This window comes from Temnothorax curvispinosus, unplaced genomic scaffold (assembly GCF_003070985.1).
Source record: "Temnothorax curvispinosus isolate PA1 unplaced genomic scaffold, ASM307098v1 QBEX01001795.1, whole genome shotgun sequence".
In the NCBI taxonomy this organism is placed as follows: Eukaryota; Metazoa; Arthropoda; class Insecta; order Hymenoptera; family Formicidae; genus Temnothorax; species Temnothorax curvispinosus.
The window spans coordinates 179872-199211 of record NW_020211575.1 but is presented as its reverse complement, the minus strand read 5'-3'; the positions used below and the strand labels follow the sequence as shown (position 1 = coordinate 199211).

General features: G+C 38.9%; 2 protein-coding genes across 5 annotated transcripts in view; both read left to right on the top strand.

Moving 5' to 3' along the window:
* The first annotated feature begins 124 nt into the window (after positions 1-124).
* On the top strand, positions 125-13131 carry LOC112468602 (nuclear pore complex protein Nup98-Nup96). 3 transcript variants are annotated; one of them, XM_025037857.1, is made up of 20 exons: positions 125-254; positions 1323-1392; positions 1477-1578; positions 2249-2488; positions 2573-2773; positions 2849-2932; positions 3365-3544; positions 4626-4753; positions 4827-5136; positions 5225-5408; positions 5577-5688; positions 5778-5918; positions 6040-6323; positions 6426-6664; positions 6753-6995; positions 7164-9468; positions 10821-11132; positions 11258-11355; positions 11439-11688; positions 11931-13131. In XM_025037857.1, exons 2-20 carry the CDS (start codon positions 1362-1364, stop codon positions 12121-12123), a joined length of 5637 nt encoding a protein of 1878 aa, XP_024893625.1. In that variant the 5' UTR covers positions 125-254; positions 1323-1361; the 3' UTR covers positions 12124-13131. The 3 variants fall into 3 exon arrangements, with proteins under 3 accessions (XP_024893625.1, XP_024893624.1, XP_024893623.1); XM_025037856.1 differs by having other exon boundaries at positions 1477-1704; positions 3365-3514; XM_025037855.1 differs by having other exon boundaries at positions 1477-1704.
* Positions 13132-16107: 2976 nt separating this feature from the next.
* LOC112468616 (voltage-dependent calcium channel subunit alpha-2/delta-3) overlaps positions 16108-19340 on the top strand; it is a 26960-nt gene continuing 23727 nt past the window's right edge. For both annotated transcript variants that reach the window (XM_025037880.1, XM_025037879.1), the window contains exons 1-3: positions 16108-17333; positions 18478-18559; positions 18782-18892. In XM_025037880.1, the coding sequence (XP_024893648.1) occupies positions 17233-17333; positions 18478-18559; positions 18782-18892 (294 nt within the window). In that variant the 5' untranslated portion in view covers positions 16108-17232. The remainder of the gene's footprint in view (positions 17334-18477; positions 18560-18781; positions 18893-19340) is intronic.

Here is a 19340-nt window from a genome sequence, read left to right as displayed (position 1 = left end):
ATCTAACTAGAGTCCAAATTTCCTCCAACCTATGGGCCAATGGGTTTTGGGGGTAACAAACTTATTTTCGAGCGTTGGGCACACTGTCGACACTGCGCGCAAGTTTGGTAATCTTGAACTTGTGCTTATCCGACATTCCATTTCTGTGTAATTGCGTGGAAATACTGGAAATACGTTTGTGTCAAATTCACGAACGGTTGTAAGTGAAATATTCGTGCTTCATGCACGAATTCAAGTGAACTTTATCTAAGCAGGTAGGCAGATTCTTCAATCTCGGGCATTCGCGACCGAAAGTAGCGATCAGCCGTTTCAGCCGAGCGATCCGTCAAGACAATTTGCAACTTTCTTTTCTTCTCGCGCAAACGGAGAGTTCGGGTTAACCAGTTCATAACCAAAGCGCACTTAATGCGTATTATGCATTTTTATCGCTGAGACCGCGAGAAGAGCGAAGACTTCGACGACTTTTTACGAAATTCACGTATCTTATATATTTTCGAGGCACAGAAACCAAATGCACATTCGACAACGCTGCAACGTCGTCGTTCTTGTCTCATACCTTTCTTTTTTTCTTGTTTGTTACTTCGATTGAAAGCTCGACGACTTTGTACGTGAAATATCGCGCGTATTGGTATCTTGGAAGAAATAACATGCATCTGTAACATTTATGTGCACTCTATATCATACTGATACGGTAAGTGCATTGCGATTTGCGATGCACTTTGATGATGCTTAAAAAGAAATAAAATTTCATTATTTTTATTTATATGATTTATTTGTTCTTAAATCGTTGTGTTATGATTAACACGTGTATTATTTCAAGAGAGAAACTGCTATTATATTAATCGAGAATTCTAATATCGCCATTGTTTCCATATGCAATAATCGCTATTAATAAAAACTGCGACATAGGTACGTCTCAAAAATACTGAAACAATTAGAATATCAAAATTATAACGTCTTAGTAAATATAAAACAGAAACTGTTTTATATTTAACTAAAAAAATATATTTATGATATTCCAATTGTCTCAATATTTTTAAGAGCATACGTATGTACGTTACAGAATGTTATTGTTATTAATAGCTCGATTACTGCATATAGAAACATGTCATTCAGCTTATCATAAAGTAATAATTCTTAGGTTAATAGCATTAATCAATGTAAGAATAATGTTAAAATTCTTGATTACTTTAATAGTTTTTATTTCTTTCAAAATAATATGCAGTGTGGTAATTATAATACAATAATGAAAAACAAATGTATTGTATAAACTAATATAAAAGTGCTGTACTCCTTGTCTTATAATCTTAATTTTATTTCAGATTGCTTGAACAAGATTCTGTTATAATTTAACCTTAAATATGTTTGGGCAAACTGGAAATACATCGTTCAGTATGTATATTATGTAAATAAATCATGCTAGAGATTTGATTAAGGATTCTTTTTATTAAAATATTTATCTTTTTTTTTTTTAAGGTGGATTTAGTACTGCGACGCAAAACAGTCCATTTGGCCAATCTGCATTTGGTAAACCCATTACTACAACAAGTTTTGGTAGTGGCGCAACACCTGTCTTTGGTAGTAACAATACTTCATCACTCTTTAGTTCTAAGCCCACAGGTTCTACCACAGGTGGCTTGTTTGGAAATACCACAACGCCACCGGCATTTAGACAGCCAACTAATACTCAACCGTCTTTTGGAGGTAGCAATTTATAAACTGTTTCACTTGCATGTAAAAAGTTCTTTCCTGTATGTATATTCGTGCGTGTGCAAGATATCATGCATTTGAAACATTCTCGATCATTAGGTTTTTTTTAGAAAAACATTTTGCGATCCAAGGATCACTCGAAATGTCATTATATTGGACAGTAATTTTTGCAAATTATCATATACGGATTATTTATATTGGAAATTGGAAACAAATTGTAAAAGACAAATTCAAAAAATTATTAATTGGTTTAAAACTAGCCTCATTGATGTATTTCAAAATTATATAATTTATGCCTGTTATTTTAAAATATTATTTCCTGTGGTACAAAACATCTTTATGTATACATTGTGTGTATATTTTAAAGCAGTATTGTACATTTGAAGTAATTTATTTTATAGACTTTATATTAGACATTAAATCAATAAATATTAAATATAATGTGCAAGCAATAAGTGTAATTTTAATTTTGGTTTATATGATACTGTATTTGTTATATATTGTTAAAATCTAACAAATATAATTTATGTTTTTGCAGGCTTCGGGACAACAAATACAAGTACCAATCTTTTCGGCACCCAACAAAATGCCGGGACAAATCTTTTCGGTACAAGCACAGGGACTTCAGCGTTTGGTCAAGCAAACAAACCTGGTTTTAACTTTGGCACAACATCCGGAACTAATCTGTTCGGACAACCGCAACAAAATGCACAACAAACTACTCCATTTGGTCAGGCGAATACCACCACAAACACAAATCTTTTTGGTACAACCACAGGTAAGTTAAAAGCGCAATTGCTTTTGCGTATACCTAGACTAATGACATTTAAAATTTCAAACACTTTGATTTCTTTCTGTGCAGGTTTTGGCAATACTAACCCGACTACCGTACCAGCTGGCACTGCAGTGAAATTCACACCTGTCATTACAACTGATTCCATGTCAAAAAATGGAATATCGCACAGCATTTCGGCCCGTCATTGTTGCATTGCATCTATGAAAGAATATGAATCCAAGTCTTACGAGGAATTACGTTTTGAAGATTATCAACTTGGGAGAAAAGGCATATTATACGATCTTATTGATTTCAGCCAAAATAAAGAGTAAAATATTTATAATTGCTTCTCTTTTCAAACAGGTCCACAAACGGGTCTCTTTGGGACGTCGGCACAAACATCACCGTTCGGTAGCACATCAGCTGGTACTAGCACAGCTGGGACAGGTAAGTTCCGCAATAAGACATTTATTAACTAAAAGGTATTCAGACGAATATGGATTAACAAACATAAATAATTATAACAACGTGTAATTATACAATAAATGTATACAATTATATTGCATATATGTGTATCATATTGTATAATTATACAATTATTTGCTTAATTTTACGCATATACTAGTATTACTTAATTGTACGATAAGTAATTATACAGTTATATACTGTAAATATTATAGTCTACAAACATTTTTACTTATGATCTACAAGCCTGATTTAAAAATTTTTTTTTTTTAATTTTAATTGTTTTATTCACTTTTATACACTTTTATAATAAAAAATCATACATAAAAGCAAAATTTTGCATAATACTTATATAATATTCTATTCTATAATAAAAATAGAAGAAAATTCTCTAACTTATTTTATTTGTTAAAGGATTTGGTTCAATGACCGGAGGATTTGGTACCACTAGCCAATCAGGATCGACCGGACTATTCGGAAAACCCATTACTAATTTTGGAACGCCAGCAACTACAACAACCAACAGCTTTGCATTCAATTCTACACCTACAACAAATCTGTTTGGTACTAATACTCAAACAAAACCATTTGGTAGTAAGTTATTTTATTTATCCCAACGTATATCGTTATAAAGTTTGTCAATCTATATGTACATCATACAAAATGTCACAGAATTTGCGCGTATCTCTGTGCTAAAAAAAGATTTTCCTGGTAAAATTCTGCTATCCGAACAAGTTTTCATGTGAGCAATTTAAAGCTAACAAACAAGAACTCTTATTTAAGTTACGCATGAATCCCAGCTCACACTGGACACGTACGCTGTTTTAGGATTTCTGAAAATTTTAACAAGTATACACGATATATGAATACCTCTAACTGATGTCCCTGAAACGACAACTGAAAAAATAGTTAATGAATATTAATTTGCAACAAGAAAACCTTATTAGTAGAGCAAGAGATGTTAAATTATATTATTTTTCATAAGCTGTATTTAAAATAGTGATATTTAGATACACAATTGTTATAAAATCTTTAGAGGGATAATAAAATAGCGTATAGCACCAACACTGCTGATTCATGCATAACTTTAAGGGCTGGTTGTGTTCCAGCTTGTTGGTAAACTACCTAATAGTTAAAGCATATGTATGTCTTTGTTTATCCTTTACATTGAACAAAGATAGACATGTGATTTAACTATCAGGTAGCTTACCAATAGATTGGAACAACCGGCCTTAAGTGTTTATTTGCTAGCTTTAAATTGTTTTCGTTTAAAAACTATTGCTCAGATGCAATTTTGCCAAGGAAAAAAAGTTGCTTTTTCTGGCACAATTGTATTATGCACTCTGTGTGTTCCCACTTCGAGATATTTTGTTTAAATATTTTCTATAATTATCTTATATTTTAATATATTAATCATACATATGTGCATATACATGATCAATATTAAAATATGTGATAATTATAAAAAGTATCGAAATATACTCGCCTATACGTGCACATGCGCACAAACGTATGTGTTAACAATTCGAAGGAGAGAAAAGACGACATTTTTATTTTTATTTCTTTAACACGCGATCTTCTATTTACCATTATTTTATCAATGAGGCAAATAAAAATACATTTTTTAATAAAATATGGAAAGTATAAAATATGAAGTGTAAAATTTTATCTATAGCAGCTGCCCCGACACCTCTTTTTGGCACCAGCAGTACTAACCAGACTGCTGGAACGGGTTTTGGTAGCATTAATACCGGACAGAATACTGGATTCGGATCTGCATTCGGTTCCACGCAACCTAATCAGGTAACGTACATACAAATATACATATTGCATATTGTATTAGAAATCAAAATGATACTTATATTTTTGTTCATAGAGTATTGGATTGTTCAATCAGAACAAGTCTGCTTTTAATATTCCATCGACGTCGACTAGTACCGGCTTCACTGGCTTTGGTCAACCGGCCACAAACACCACTACGCCATTATTCGGTAATAAAACTACCACCACCGGATTTGGAACAACGTCTACATTCGGTGCGGCCGCGCCTTCTACATTCGGAACTAATACAGGTTTTAATTCCGGCACCAACCCTGGATCCTCGTTGTTTAACTCGTCGTTCAAACCAGCTGGACAAACATCGGGATTTTCTTTCGGAGCTACACCTGCATCTTCAACTGGGCTTGGTGACTTACTTTTTCTTTAATATTCGACCCAATTTACATATGTTATCCGCTCAATATATGTTAATATGTGTACATGTGTATATTATAGGCACGAATACTGGTTTAAGCTTGGGCGGTGGGTCTTCATTGTTCGGCCAACAAAAGCCGGGTAGTCTATTTGGAAATACAGGAAACAATACGACGTTTAACAATCCTGGAACATTTGGATCTTCTACTTTTGGAACGAGTTCTAACATGATGTCTGGAACAGGAGTGGGCTTACTTAATGGAGGGTAACCCAATGTTTATGCTCTAATTTTAACTCTTTTTCATTAACATCTCTAATTTTAACAACTTGATCAATTAATTTGATCTGTTTTCTTTGATTATTTAAATGTTTAAGAATTACCTGTACTGTATATAATATACTGTATTAAATAAGTGTTTTATATATATTTTAGGGCAGTATCAAATCAGGCTAAAGCAAATGGTTCGGTACCGGTGCATCAACAAATCTTAGCTCTTGTTTCCGCACCATTCGGCGATTCACCGTTATTGAAGAATCTTTTACCAGTGAGTATCTAACCAATTTAAGATAATTATCCTGCAATAAATTAAGAAGCATCGTAATTTATTTTTGGTTGCAATCTATATTTTTATAGGCTTCTGGAAAGACCGAGGAACTCTTAAAACCTACTAATCCAGCATCGAAAGTACTGAATAGTCCACAATACAGAGTTACTGCCAATAACAAATCTCCGAAAATCAAAGCGAGAGTCGTCAGTTCTGCGCAGCTATCGAAGGTAAACTTACCAAGTTTGATTTCAGATATTCAACTATAGAACGTTGTTGCAAAATATTTCATTCATATTATTATTAGAGATAGAATAATAAATTATTCTCTTTACGAAACACCTATTCTAGAAATCCTTGTTCGATGGCCTTGAAGAAGAAGATCCCGTAATAACAGAAGCTTTTCAACCTCGGCCAAGCGCAAAACGTTTAGTATTACGGCCAAAGTCAGCGACAAATTCCTCGGTTCAATCTCCCACAGAAAATGGAGAATCTGTGACGAGAAATGGTACTGCAGAAGACAGGGCAGATACATCAAATGTAGTGCACAGCAACAACATCGAAGTTAATGACAAGGAAAATCACAGCCAAGACAATAATCGACTTGCAAATGATCGACGGTCGTCTACATCTTGGTAATGCAATAATATATTTTTTCGAGTTCTTTTGATACCTCGAAAATCTTTTAAAAAGTCACTCTTAAGAGAATGTAAATTTGAGTATCTTTATATTCGTAGGTTAAAGTCGACGCTTCCGCAGAAAAATAAGATTTCGGACGATGAATTGCTTGAGGGGCAGCGATCGCCTTTTTCTGGAACGAATGTACCGGAAGAAGTGAATAATACGGTGGCCGAATTAAGATCGCAAAATAGTACATCGAGTATAAATCGTTCGGAAATAATCAATTCGATCGAAGTGCCACTAAATTCTACTTTTGACGAGAAAAATTCCGCAAATCTCACCATGCCGAATGCAGGTAAATATTTTTAAATCAATTAAACAAAAATCTCACATAATGTGAAATTTTTTTACCTGTGTTTCAATTCTTGTTTCTTGATTCTCAGAATCCGGTCAAGAAACAGACGAGAGTTCGTTGTTGATGCTGCAATCAAACTGGAGTGTGAACATGGCTAAAGTTACATTACGACGAGCGGGCTATTACACCATTCCGTCGCTCGATAAACTAGACGATTTTGTTTGCGGTGAGACGTGCGTCGTGCCCAACTTTACCATCGGCCGTGAGGGTTATGGCAATGTATACTTCCCGGATTCGTTTGACGTGTACGGCTTGAATCTCGATGAAATTGGTAATATAAATTTATGAATTTAATCGTAACTTTTTATAAATGTCGCATTGTGTTGTTTCACTTTCATTACAATTGAATGTTAACACGACTCTACCTCAATTGATCTATAAACATCTTTCTTCGAAAGAGTGATTATATTTACATTGACTATTACGTTTGTCGTTGCAGTACATTTTCGTCATAAAGAGGTGATTATTTATCCTGACGACGAGAAGAAACCACCAGTAGGGCAGGGCCTGAACCGAAGAGCACAGGTCACTCTGGACAAAGTGTGGCCACATGATAAGTCACTGCACGAGCCGATCACAGATCCACAACGACTTGCCGCGATGAACTACGAGGGGAAGTTACGTAGAGTGTCCGCAAAGCACGACACCCGTTTCCTTGAGTATCGACCGGAGACTGGCTCGTGGGTCTTCAAAGTCGACCACTTTTCCAAGTACGGTCTCAGCGATTCGGATGAGGATGACAATCAGATCCCACCGATTTCGGAAGCAAAGAAACTGAAGGGATTCCCCGCGCCCGTACAAAAGGGCAAACCTATCGATCCATCGACGGCGACGAATAAAGAGGCGATCAATGGAATGATGATTAACGGAACGCTTGAAAGTATGAAGATTGGAAACGGCAAGGAGCATCCAAATATCGTCGAGAACAATTTTTTAGGGAAAACCCCAATAAGCCGTTTTGCCTATAACGATCACAGTTATAAGGAACGAGGAATGATCGTCAGCCCGGGCGGGGAAACCCCGTTTGGCCGTTCCGGTTTTGTTCCCGGGGATTACAATTACGAAAAACGCATGACCGTCAGTCCAGTCGGCGATAACGCTCGCGTCACCGGCACAGACAGCCACAAGTTGCAGCTTATGAAAGCGAGCTTCTTTGATGTGAACGACGAAGATGTAAACGAGGAAGCTAACAACGGCATATTCCCCTCCGTACAGAAAACTTTGATACGCTATTTCCCAGATGTCACAGAGGCCAAGAGCGACGAAGCTCCGTACAACGCTACGACATTACGAACGACTCTCGTCGCACACGAAACGTTGTTCTCCACATGTTCTCCGGAGAACGTGCTTTCTACGTCGAGTAGAATATCGCATTTGCCTCGTATTGGCGCGAGAGACAAACAGATTATCGAGAGAGCTATTCCACCGCCTGTAGTCACACCAGTGACAAGCGTATTGAAGTATCACTATGAGGTTGTACCACTTGAAGAGTCCAGGTTGAACAGATTGCGATTTCGCTGCATTGCTGACGCCGGTATATACATGGGCAGGACGTTTCGGCCGAGTTGGGGCGCCGGTCTCACACTGCTGTCCCTGAGCACACAAGAGCAGGCAACTAAGATGCAACTGCGGAGCACGTTCAGTCAGCTGAGTCGTTACCTCTCCGGCCGTCTCGCTGACGACATATCGTCGACGGTAATTGTTCAACGCCTGCAAATCCTCGGGGGCGACGAGTATGACACGAAGACATTCAAAGACAGCATAGAACGTCACTTGAGAATTCAGCTAGATCACTGCGTGATGGGCCACGAGGGAGACTGTCCCACGTTTGACGTAGCGACCGACAGCGCAAACGAGGCATTGCAGCTGCATTGCACGCTGGCACAGGATCTCGCGGAGCAGGAACAAAGACCGAGCGAGGATGCCAATGACGAGCAGATGCAGTGCGGCAGCGCCAGCGAGAAGTCGTTCCGTCAATATGCGAGTATCGTGTGGACCTTATGTGTGGCACTCTGGGGAAATTACGCTGATCAGGACATGGCCGACAACGCCAATGAGGAACACTACAATGTTATGGTGCGAAGGGAAGCTGTGGGCGACTGGTTGAGGAACGTGGTGCAGAAGACGGTTGAACGAGAGATCAAGAGCATCGACGGTGAAACTAAAAACTCACACGAGAAGATAATATTGTCGCTGCTCTCCGCTTGCAAGCTGGAGGACGCTTGCCAGGAAGCGCGGAAGGCCGGAGATCACTGCCTGGCGTTACTGATGGCGCAATTACGAAGCGGCGCGACAGTCAAGAAATTGATCAAGCAGCAGCTTGCGCTGTGGCAGGAGACCGATGTGGACGAAAATCTCACGATCGATCGTCTAAAGCTGTTCATGCTGGTGGCCGGCGAACCGCTCATCTCCAGCAAACACGGCACTATCAATGTATGCGAGGACCTGGACTGGAAGCGGGCCTTCGCCACTCATCTGTGGTACCTGTCGCCACCGACTTGCTCCATCACCGACGCCTTGGACCTCTACGAAATGTCGTTTAATGCGACGGAGGCTCAGGGATATGCGGCAGTTCCCGAACCCGAGTACAGGGAGAACGAGTACGATGCCGAGTTGAGTAACGGCAAACGGATACACGATCTTTGCTTTCATCTTCTGAAGTTGTACTGCACGGGAAATCACGATCTAGGCGAGCTCCTCAATCCACTGTCGTACACCGCCAATCCCTTGGATTACAGATTGAGGTAATTTCGTATTGGCAATATTCCAGCTATATACATATAGCGATGGAATAAGTATAAAAAATTCAAATTTGTTGATAGTTTTAAACTTTCCATGATTACTACAAAATAAAAGCAGTACTTTTAAGTAGACTGGAACCTGGATCAAATATGTCTGAATCTTTTGCTTTGAGTACTTTATTAGAAATTTTACGTTCCTTCAAATCAAAACGTTTGTAAAGCGACAATTATTTTAATACATTATTTTTTTATAATTATAAATATTAGATTGTCGATCGTTGAAATTAAATATAATAAAAATATAATTTAAAATATGGTATAAAGTTACTTAAAATCGTTACATATTACATTCTTTAAATTAACAACTTTATTCTTAAAAGAGTTCGAGTACTACTTGTAAAAGATTCGATTTTTTACAGTAGAAACTGCTTGTACATTTTGCATCTTGCAGGTACTTATTCTAAAATTCGAAGTTAACTAGTCGAGATCGATTACTTCGCAAGTATAATGTATGACATATTATTTCCTATGAATATTACTTGAATCCTAGAACATAAAACTTGATTATTGGATTTGACTCGGATTTTTAAGTACATTGAACTTGAGTATATTGAACTTGACTCTATTCCTATATATATATATATATATATATATATATAGGTACACATATACACTTATGAAAAATCAAATCTATATAATTAATTTTTGTTTATTTCTATTCGTTTAAATACCTACAACGTTTACATAAATTCGCATTACGTGCATACGTGCGTAAGCAACAAAAGCAAGCATAAAATTGCAAGTGATGATGTGTAAATAATTAGTTCAAATGTACATTTCATTAACTTCAGCTTACATCGCCAAGAAGTGGATTCGGTTTACAATTTTTCCTTCACACACTCATCCATATCTTATGTACTACCTTTATACTTATTACGACCTATCCCTCTTTATACCCTATCTCTCCTTCCACAATTTTCTTTTACATTATCCATTTCATCGTTCCAAATTTTTTCCAATGTTTCTTCTTTATTCTTACCTAACTCCTTAAACCAATCCTTAATCCTAGAATACTCCTCCACGTAATCATACAATCTTGTCTTTGTCCGCAAAATACACAACGTTTTCTCTTCCCCTTCTATCTCCCCTATTCAACTTATCTTCTCTCTTCAAAAACCTCAATCCTTCCAGTCTCATATACTTACAATCCCTTATACTTACTATTAATCAGTTTAAATGTGTATTCAAGAAGTTGTGTTAATTAAGGATGTTTCGATCTTTTATTAATCACGATTATGATTTTGCAATTTTTTTCATATATATATATATATATATATATATAATCTTCTTAACAGTTGGCTAGTACAACAAACGCTTGTGGCTTTGGGTTACACACATCTCTCCGATCACGTCGCTGCGTTGACTCATACGAACTTTGCGACTCAATTGGAAGCGCATGGACTCTGGCACTGGGCGATTTTCGTAGTGTTGCATCTACGAGATTCATCTAGACGACGAGCTGCTGTACAGGACCTGCTGTTGCGTCACATAGAGATAGACGACACTCCGGAATATATAAAACATGAACAGTTTTTGAAGGAGGAGCTTGGTATATCATCAGTTTGGATTCACCAGGCTAAGGCCATCAAAAGCAGTGTCAATAAGAGGTATTTAACAATATTACATTCAAATACACTCGTATAATAAATTCGTATTAAAAAAAACTGATTGTTACGTTTGTTAATTGGAATACAATTCTGAACATATTTGAAGAGATTCGATGCTTTTGCAGGTATGGCGAAGCAGCTTGGTACTACATCCAGGCGGAACAATGGACCCAAGCCCATGAAATTATTATAGAGCATCTGGCAGCCGATGCTATAATAAATGGTATCGGATACTTCCTTCTTTTCTTTTTTTACATGTTGGCGCTGTATGTTGTAGACAATTTCATTGCTTATTCTATATTGCAGAAAACTACGAATATTTGAAATCACTGTTAAGCCCGCTGGTACCGATCGAATATAGCGGCACAATTAGCGGATGGTCGCATCAAGGACAACTCCTGTGGGAGTACATGGAGATAACTAGCGAGATTCAGAGCCTGTTAAAGTCTGCTCCGGATTATCGTGGGCTAACTTATCAACTGGAAGCGCTGAAGCCTCGATTAACAGGCTTGTGTAATAAAATCGATCAATTTCCATGTCCGACCGCTAAACACAGGTACGACTAATATATATAATACTATTGCAAGCCGCTTCTTTGTACTGTTCTAAAGTTTTGTGTCCATGATAATAGAAATCGCTCCGAGATCTTGGGCGGAGAAAAAATTGACCAATCATATTTAAATAATTTGACAATTGATCAATGCGATTGGTTAATTCTTTCTCCGCCCGAGATCTCGGAGCGATTCCTAGCATCGTGGACACAAGGCTTAAGGCATTTTTTTTCTTTCGTATCTCTAGGTTGTGCCAAGCTGAAATTGCAAAGAGGACTGTACATTTGGCTAGAAATATGCTGCTGTTGCAGAAAAACGAGCAGAGATCCGTCACGAAGTTGCTGGTTCGTCTGATATCTCAACTACCATTGCCGGAAGATTATGCGCAACAGGAACTGCGACCTACCGTTAATATGCGCGTAACAGAAATAATGCCGTAAATGTCAATGTGAAGTAACACGCATAAGTTAATTTATCGGTCGCGTAGTTGTGTAAAGTTCATTAACGGAAAGTCCCATTTTTATTAATTTTTTTCCGCACTCGCTTGCAAGTTGTAAATTGACACAGAAAATAAGCATGAAGTTTTTTTGAAGAACTTTTCAGTGATCCTGATGACAGTGTTATACATACGGCGGTAGCAAATTGCGCGATTCGTACAGTAGATTTGTAAAGCTTGAAATTATAAACACTTAGAGAAATACATCAGTATGTGATACTATTTAAGTCTTTCTTACATTTTTTATCGATTTACGCACGAAATTGTCTCGTTATTTGAGAAACGCGTGATGACTAAACCGTTATGAAGACGAATGATGCGTAATTGGTCGAGAGAAAGCAGACGAGAAATAATTCTGTACTTCACGGAGGAATATTTCTATCGTATGTCGCGTGGTTTTCTTGTACAATCTATATCGTCGCGCTTGAATAACGTAAACAAGTCATATTAGATACCTTCTAAGATATATATAGCACAGTTACGCAGGTACGTGAAAAATGGTAATTTATATGTATTATGTGATACACATTATGTGATACGTCATATAATATGTATATAATTGCTATCTGTTCTCGCATTTTGATTTTCTAGCCCTTTCGTACCTTTCCTATATTCGGACGTCCTTTTTCGCATATTAACGAGAGGTCTGCATAAAAAAGTAACGAGTGTAATTAGCGCGAGTGCAAATTATCACACGCGACGGACTTGTATATTACGATAAGTCGGACATACCCTGTGAAAACTTTTCAACGTAGTGCTTTGTGCGCACGTAATAAATTTCTTTCCCATTATTAGATAGAACAGGTACTTTTGTGAAGAAAAGAATAAAGAAATCCAGTATATAGTTACGATCACGAGAAATAATGAGATACGTATGTGTATAAGGTACATTTGTATAAATGAAATTAAGTTTTCACTCTTTTAAAGTTGAAATAAATAAATAAGATGTTTACATATGGCTTCTGCATATTACGAACGAAAGTATAAAATGAATTTAAATACAAATAAATATTATACAAATTCTCCTGCATCTAATTTTTTCAGCAATTTACCATTTAAAAACTTTGATTTGCATATTTTCTCACGATTTGCAACCTTAATTTCTTGTCAATTTTAGAGTTCATTAATACAAATAGAGATTTATAAAAGATACAGCCGGTAAGTGTGCGCGCGTGCATCTCGCTCTTTGTATTGAAGAGGCAAAAGATTTTTCGACTTTACAATTTATTGAGTTTAAACGCAGACTTTTATGAAACTTATGTCATTTGCGCGCAAATATAAATGCAAGATAAGAAACGTTCGATTTTTACTCTATCGTGATCTGAGAACCCAAGATCGATGACCGAGATTTCACAAAAGAAATAACACCGCAATAAATTAAAAGCTCTATAATTAATTCGAGGCTCTGTAGATATTTCATTGCCTAAGAAATGATTATTGGAACAAGTCGGGATCGGTATCTATTATTGCATGTATATGTTACAGTTAAAACCCGAATTTACTGGAAAATTCTAGTTTTAACTAAGCCCCCTTGGTAATTCACGTTCTAATTGAAATAATTTAGACATAAAACTAGAATTGATCGAGTGCTTTAATTTATATTCGCGTTCTAACTGAAATAATTTAGTTAAAACTAGACGGTAAATATTGACAAAAGAGGACCCAGCTTCTATGACCTAGACCTTGACATATATTATAGAGGTCACCCTTTTGAGTAATCTTCAGAAGATTTTAACCCTCACTTGTCCTTTATTAAAAAGTTATTAACAAAAAAGTTTGAGAAATATAACAGTTTATTGTGTCAATACAAGGGAAGTAATTTGCTGACATGTGTACTGATATATACTGTCTATACATACATATCAACAAATTCTTCCTTTCTTTAGCATTGACACAATAAACTGTTATATTTCTCAAACTTTTTTGTTAATAACTTTTTAATAAAGGACGAGCGATAGGTAAAACCTTTTGAAGGTTACTCAGGAGGGTGGCCTCTATAATATGTCAAGGTCAAGCTTATAGGAAAGTCCTCTTTTGTCAATAGGTATTTACCATTATTTTGATATAATCAATTTTCGAAATAACCACCAATAAAACCAAATTTCGAAATAATCACAGCACAAGAATCTTAATTTTTATTTAGGAATATTAGTACTGTCGATTGAGTACTAATCTTACAGTACAGTCAAAACCCCACGAGTTTTGATTGTAAGAGAAACACACCGTTAAACCGCGAATTTACTAAAGCAGTCGGCCAATTCTAGTTTTAACTAAATTATTTCAATTAGAATGTGTAGGTACATACTAAAGCACTCGGTCAATTCTAGTTTTAACTAAATTAATTCAGTTAGTACGCCTATTGCCGAACTGGCTTATAGTTAAAACTATTAGATATAGAACTTCCTAGCAAATTCAGGTTTGGGCGGATTTCGGGTTTTAACTGTAATATATATATGTATATACATACATTTATGCCTTGCGCACAATAGAGCACATATTAGGAATAAAAATAAATATTAAATATTAGGAATCGGAATTAGAAATAATTAGACATAACGCACAAGGGAAAGGAATAAAATATAAAGGAATATTATTCCTACAGGAATATTCCCGCATTTATACATATTCTAATATTTAATATTTATTACAGGAATATTCTATTATTTATACATTCTAATATTTATCATTTATTCTTATTCCTAATATGTGTTCTATTGTGCGCAGGGCCTTATTCGAAATATTAATCATATAACTTATCTCGTTGTAATTAAAAATATAGGTAGGTATATGTACAGTGAGGTGCATTAATTCAATGAGTCATAGTATTTTGACTTCTTGGCCACTAGGTCTTTAATAATCCACATGTGCGCGGTTCATCGAAGTATTAAAATGTAACGAGAAGTCGGGTTACTTGCTAATATGATCCAGCGAAATAATGCATCTTACTGTACAACAATTGCATTTTATTTCGAAAAAATTATTTATAGTTAGTAATCGGTCAACAATAGGATATACTATTCTCGCGCCGAGTATTCTTTATAGATCATTTTATATGGCTAAACTCCGATTTTCGACAATTTGTATTAAATGGTCTCTTTGACGAGGAGAGGAGAGATCTCTCTCTTTCTCTCTCGTCGCGTTGTTGCGCAATTCGTGCGCATAACGCCGTCCCCGCCATGCTTGGACAAATGTAACGCGACGTTACTCTCCCCCCCTCCCCCGCCTTTAGGAAAAGCTCTCACTGTCTTTATGTAAGATATAGATATATGTTAAATCAATGATACCGGGCTTGCGCTGCGTTACACTCCCGTAACGTGGCGTAAGGTCGGGACCGCGCTCACCCCTGTCCCCTCCCCTATCCCCGTCCTCCGCGGAACGGCGCCGGGCCTTCTCCACCACTTTCCGCTGCTTTTATCCCCTGTTCCCCATCCACCCTCGCCCTCGCCACCACCACCGCCGCCGCCGCCGCCACCACCACCACCACCACCACCACCACCACCACCCATCTTTCTCACGACGTATTTCCCCTCCCTTGCCTCGTTCATCCCCTTCTGCGTCGCCCCGCGCAAGACTCCAGGCTCCACGGAGCGAACAACCGGGGATACCGGGGTGGCTGGAGGAAGCTTCGACGAGCTTCGGTGAAGTCGATGTCGCGCTGGCCGCCGGCGTTACCGGCGTTGTCGCCGCTGCCGCTGCCGCCGCCACCACCATAGAACGCTCCACCTTCGCTTGCCCCCGACCCCCGTCCCCGCGAGGATAGCGGAGGGGGTACGGGGTAGCTCCCTCCCCCTTTCTCGCCCCCGAAATAACGTACTACTGAAATGCCACGAGCTGGCTCGCTGATCGTAGACGTAGTAAGGGGTACGTAGCGCGCGCGCGCCAAGCCACCTTCTCTCGGGGGTGGCGACGGCGGCCAGACAGCGGCGGCAGACATAGCGGCGCGATACCACGCGACACCACGCCGCGTCGTTCCTCGCGTGATTTTCCGCATCACGCGGCAGCCGCGAGCGGACTCAGGCCTCGGAAAGGCAGTATCATCGCGAGGGAGAGCTTTTTTCCTCTTCAACCCCTTTCCCGTCGTTTTGCTCTAACTCGTTTCATCTTCTTCCCCCGCTCACCTGTCCGCCCTCCTACCCTCTCTCATCCTTTCCTATTTTCTCTTTCCGCGTCTCCACAACGTTACGGAGGCGCGAGGCGGAATCGCGTGATCGGCGGCCTCGCGAGCGACGAGTAAATCGCGTTATCGCGTCGGGCAAAGGGCGCGAGACATGAGAATTATGCCGTCCTCGCTACGCGTGGTGATGAGATCATGTGGTCGCGCTCGGCTCCGGAACAGGCAGTGACATTTCGAGCGCACGTTCCGGAACGGTACACGTACACGCAGCCCGGAACGCCGCCGCCGTCGCCACCACCGCTGCCGCCGCCACCGCCACCGCCACCGCCTACCTCCTTCCGCCCGCTGCCGTCGCCGTTAAAATGATCGAACTGGCGACCGGATTCGCTCTGACACCCGCGGCGCGGACCGTCGCCGTTCGCGAAGTGGCAAACGCGACGGGGATGAAGGGGTGGTCTCATCGCTGTGCGTGATCCGATTTCGTGACCTTGTACATTACGTGTACGCGAGCGAGCGAGCGAGAGGAGAGGGTGAGAGTGCGCGCGCGCGCGCGCAAAAGAGAGAGAGAGAGAGAGAGAGAGCGAGGTCAACGAGGGACGAGGGTTGGCGAGTTTGCGATATATAGTGAAGTACGGGCGGTAGATAGATGTGCACGAGATCGGTACGCAAGAAGAGCGAGAGGCGGTGATCCGAGGACGGTGATGACCTATGGACGATGCGCGAGGATCGTTAAATCGACGGGTGCCGAACTGGTTCGTCCCTGGTCCCCGGCTACGACGATCGATCATCGCCAATCGCGTGAAATTACCGCGGAGAAACTCACCACCGCGGAAGACCACGCGTCGAGAGAACGCGGCGAGGGTGGTAGCGAAGGAGAAGAGGAAGAGGGGAGAGAGGATTTTTTTGAGAAATATCGTTGTCTAGAATCGCGTTGAAATAATGTTTCTGCTTATCGACGACAGGCTGCTAAGCTTCGGGCTACTGTTTCTGTTGTGGATAGGCTCGAGTCGTCAACAAGAGGAGGACATACCTCACAATGAGTAAGTTGCTCGTCGCGCGTGCAAACCCGTAGCGATTAAGTGGCGTGGGCATGAAAAACGTTTGCTCTAGGCCCGCGGTCTCGTCCTCATGCGTCTCGTCGGACGTCGGACCTCGATGACGCATGAGGAGCCCGAAAGAAATTGGCTCCGGGGTAGATTGAAGGGAGGGAATGGGTAGTGGTGGCGGTGCGGTGGATGTGCGAGCGATCGGACGGATGGGGTGCATAAAGCTCGACGAGCAAAACTCGATAGGGAACAGAAGGAGCGCGAGGGCGAGGGCGAGGAGGTGGACGAGGGCGAGAACGAGCATGCGGTAGTAGGGTGGGGAAATAAAGGAACGCGCAAGAGTGGGAAGGAGGGTGAGAAAAAGAGAGAGAGAGAGAGAGAGGGGAGAAGGAGAGATGTCGTCAAGGGTGTGAGCAATACGGGAAGAAGGGCGAATATAAGGGGTTAAGGATAAAGCGGAATGGCGATGAAAAAAATGAAGAAGGGCGCGAATAACGGATATAAACGGAAAAGTCCAAAAGAAAGATGTATCGGCTTCCAAAGAGAAAAAAGGAAGGAGAGGGGGAGATAGAGAGAAAGAGAGAGATTATGTGAAAAGAATTGGAAGCGGAAGAACGAACGGAAATAAGGAAGCGCGTGACACTAATCGGTTATTGACTACGTGCGAATAAACGGAAACGAGAGGGAAGGTGGAAAAGGATTCGAGCGTGAAAAGATGCGATATGCGAAATCTTAGAAAGGATTTTAAAAGTCTGATTTTTTTAGATGCAAAGAAACTTTTTGAAATTGATGATTTTTTGAAATTAGTGAAAAACTATGTTTATTGACAACGCCAACAGTTACAAGTAAACTTAATCTTTCTCTTTCTCTCTTAATATTTATAATCAATTTCTAAAATAAATTTCACAAGGCTATTTCGCGCGAGAATTTCTTCACGTGTTATAATTTTAATAAATAGAACATATTAACAACATATTACACTTGCGACTAATTATTTTCATGGACCAACATAAAACGACTATGTATTATTATAAATTAATGTAGCAAAAGAATTTTTAATTAATCACTTATTGCAAATATTTTAATCGTTGCCGGACGTATATATATTTACCTAAAATAATATCATTAATTATTACAGAGTGAAAAACTGGGCCTTAAAGTTCGGCGTGGATCTATGGGAGTTTGGTAAACAAGTAACCAAAATGAGCGAGATACAAAGGGTAAGGAAATATAATATGTATTTAGCTATATAACCATAATAAATATATTTATTTTCTATAGCAAACTATCAATAGAGGTATTGTAAATGTCGTGCAAAGATTTATAGCGTGAGAGAAAATAATATGTATTTATAAGTCATTTTTTCAAAATTATCTTTTCAACACAAAAATCTTGTAATCTTCGCTGTTCACACGCACCGATTTTTATTGCTTCACATTTAGAAATATCATGAAGTGGAAGCCAACGTCATAAAAAGGGATGGTCTCGTCCTCGTTCGCGAGATGGCCATGGAGGTGAAAAACATGATGGACTTTAAAATGAATGCCGTGATGGTACGCTAGTACATATTCTTTTTTTCGTATTTAACGCTTGATCTTAAGTTATTCGTTAGATTAGAGAAATGTGCTCGTTACGTGATGTAAGAATTGGAAAGAAGTGTTATTTCCTTGTGAAATTTATAGGATTGTTTTATTTTTCAATTTGACCTTGATTTCGTAAGCTATAAATAAGTTCTCTTTGCGAATAGAGAGAGAAATTGTCGACACAAATAGAAAATGAAATCGATAATTCCATATTTCCATGTACTAATGTAATTTTAATCTCAACCTTGGTTTAAAATATCAAACATTGAAAATTCGACAAATGATTTTCTTGACATTTTCGATAGAAGTAGATTCGTTAATTTTGAGAATCTTATATTAAGAAAAAATTTTCAACTTTTTAAATCGCAAGAGAGTTATTACTTGAGCAAAATAATTATGCGCTGTTTTTTTTTTTTTT

Coding starts and splice junctions, on each gene's coding strand:
- LOC112468602 (XM_025037855.1), top strand. CDS start 1,362: ATGTTTGGGCAAACTGGAAATACATCGTTCA. Junction 2,489..2,572: donor TCTTTTTGGTACAACCACAG/GTAAGTTAAAAG, acceptor CTTTCTGTGCAG/GTTTTGGCAATACTAACCCG. Junction 11,689..11,930: donor TGTCCGACCGCTAAACACAG/GTACGACTAATA, acceptor TCGTATCTCTAG/GTTGTGCCAAGCTGAAATTG.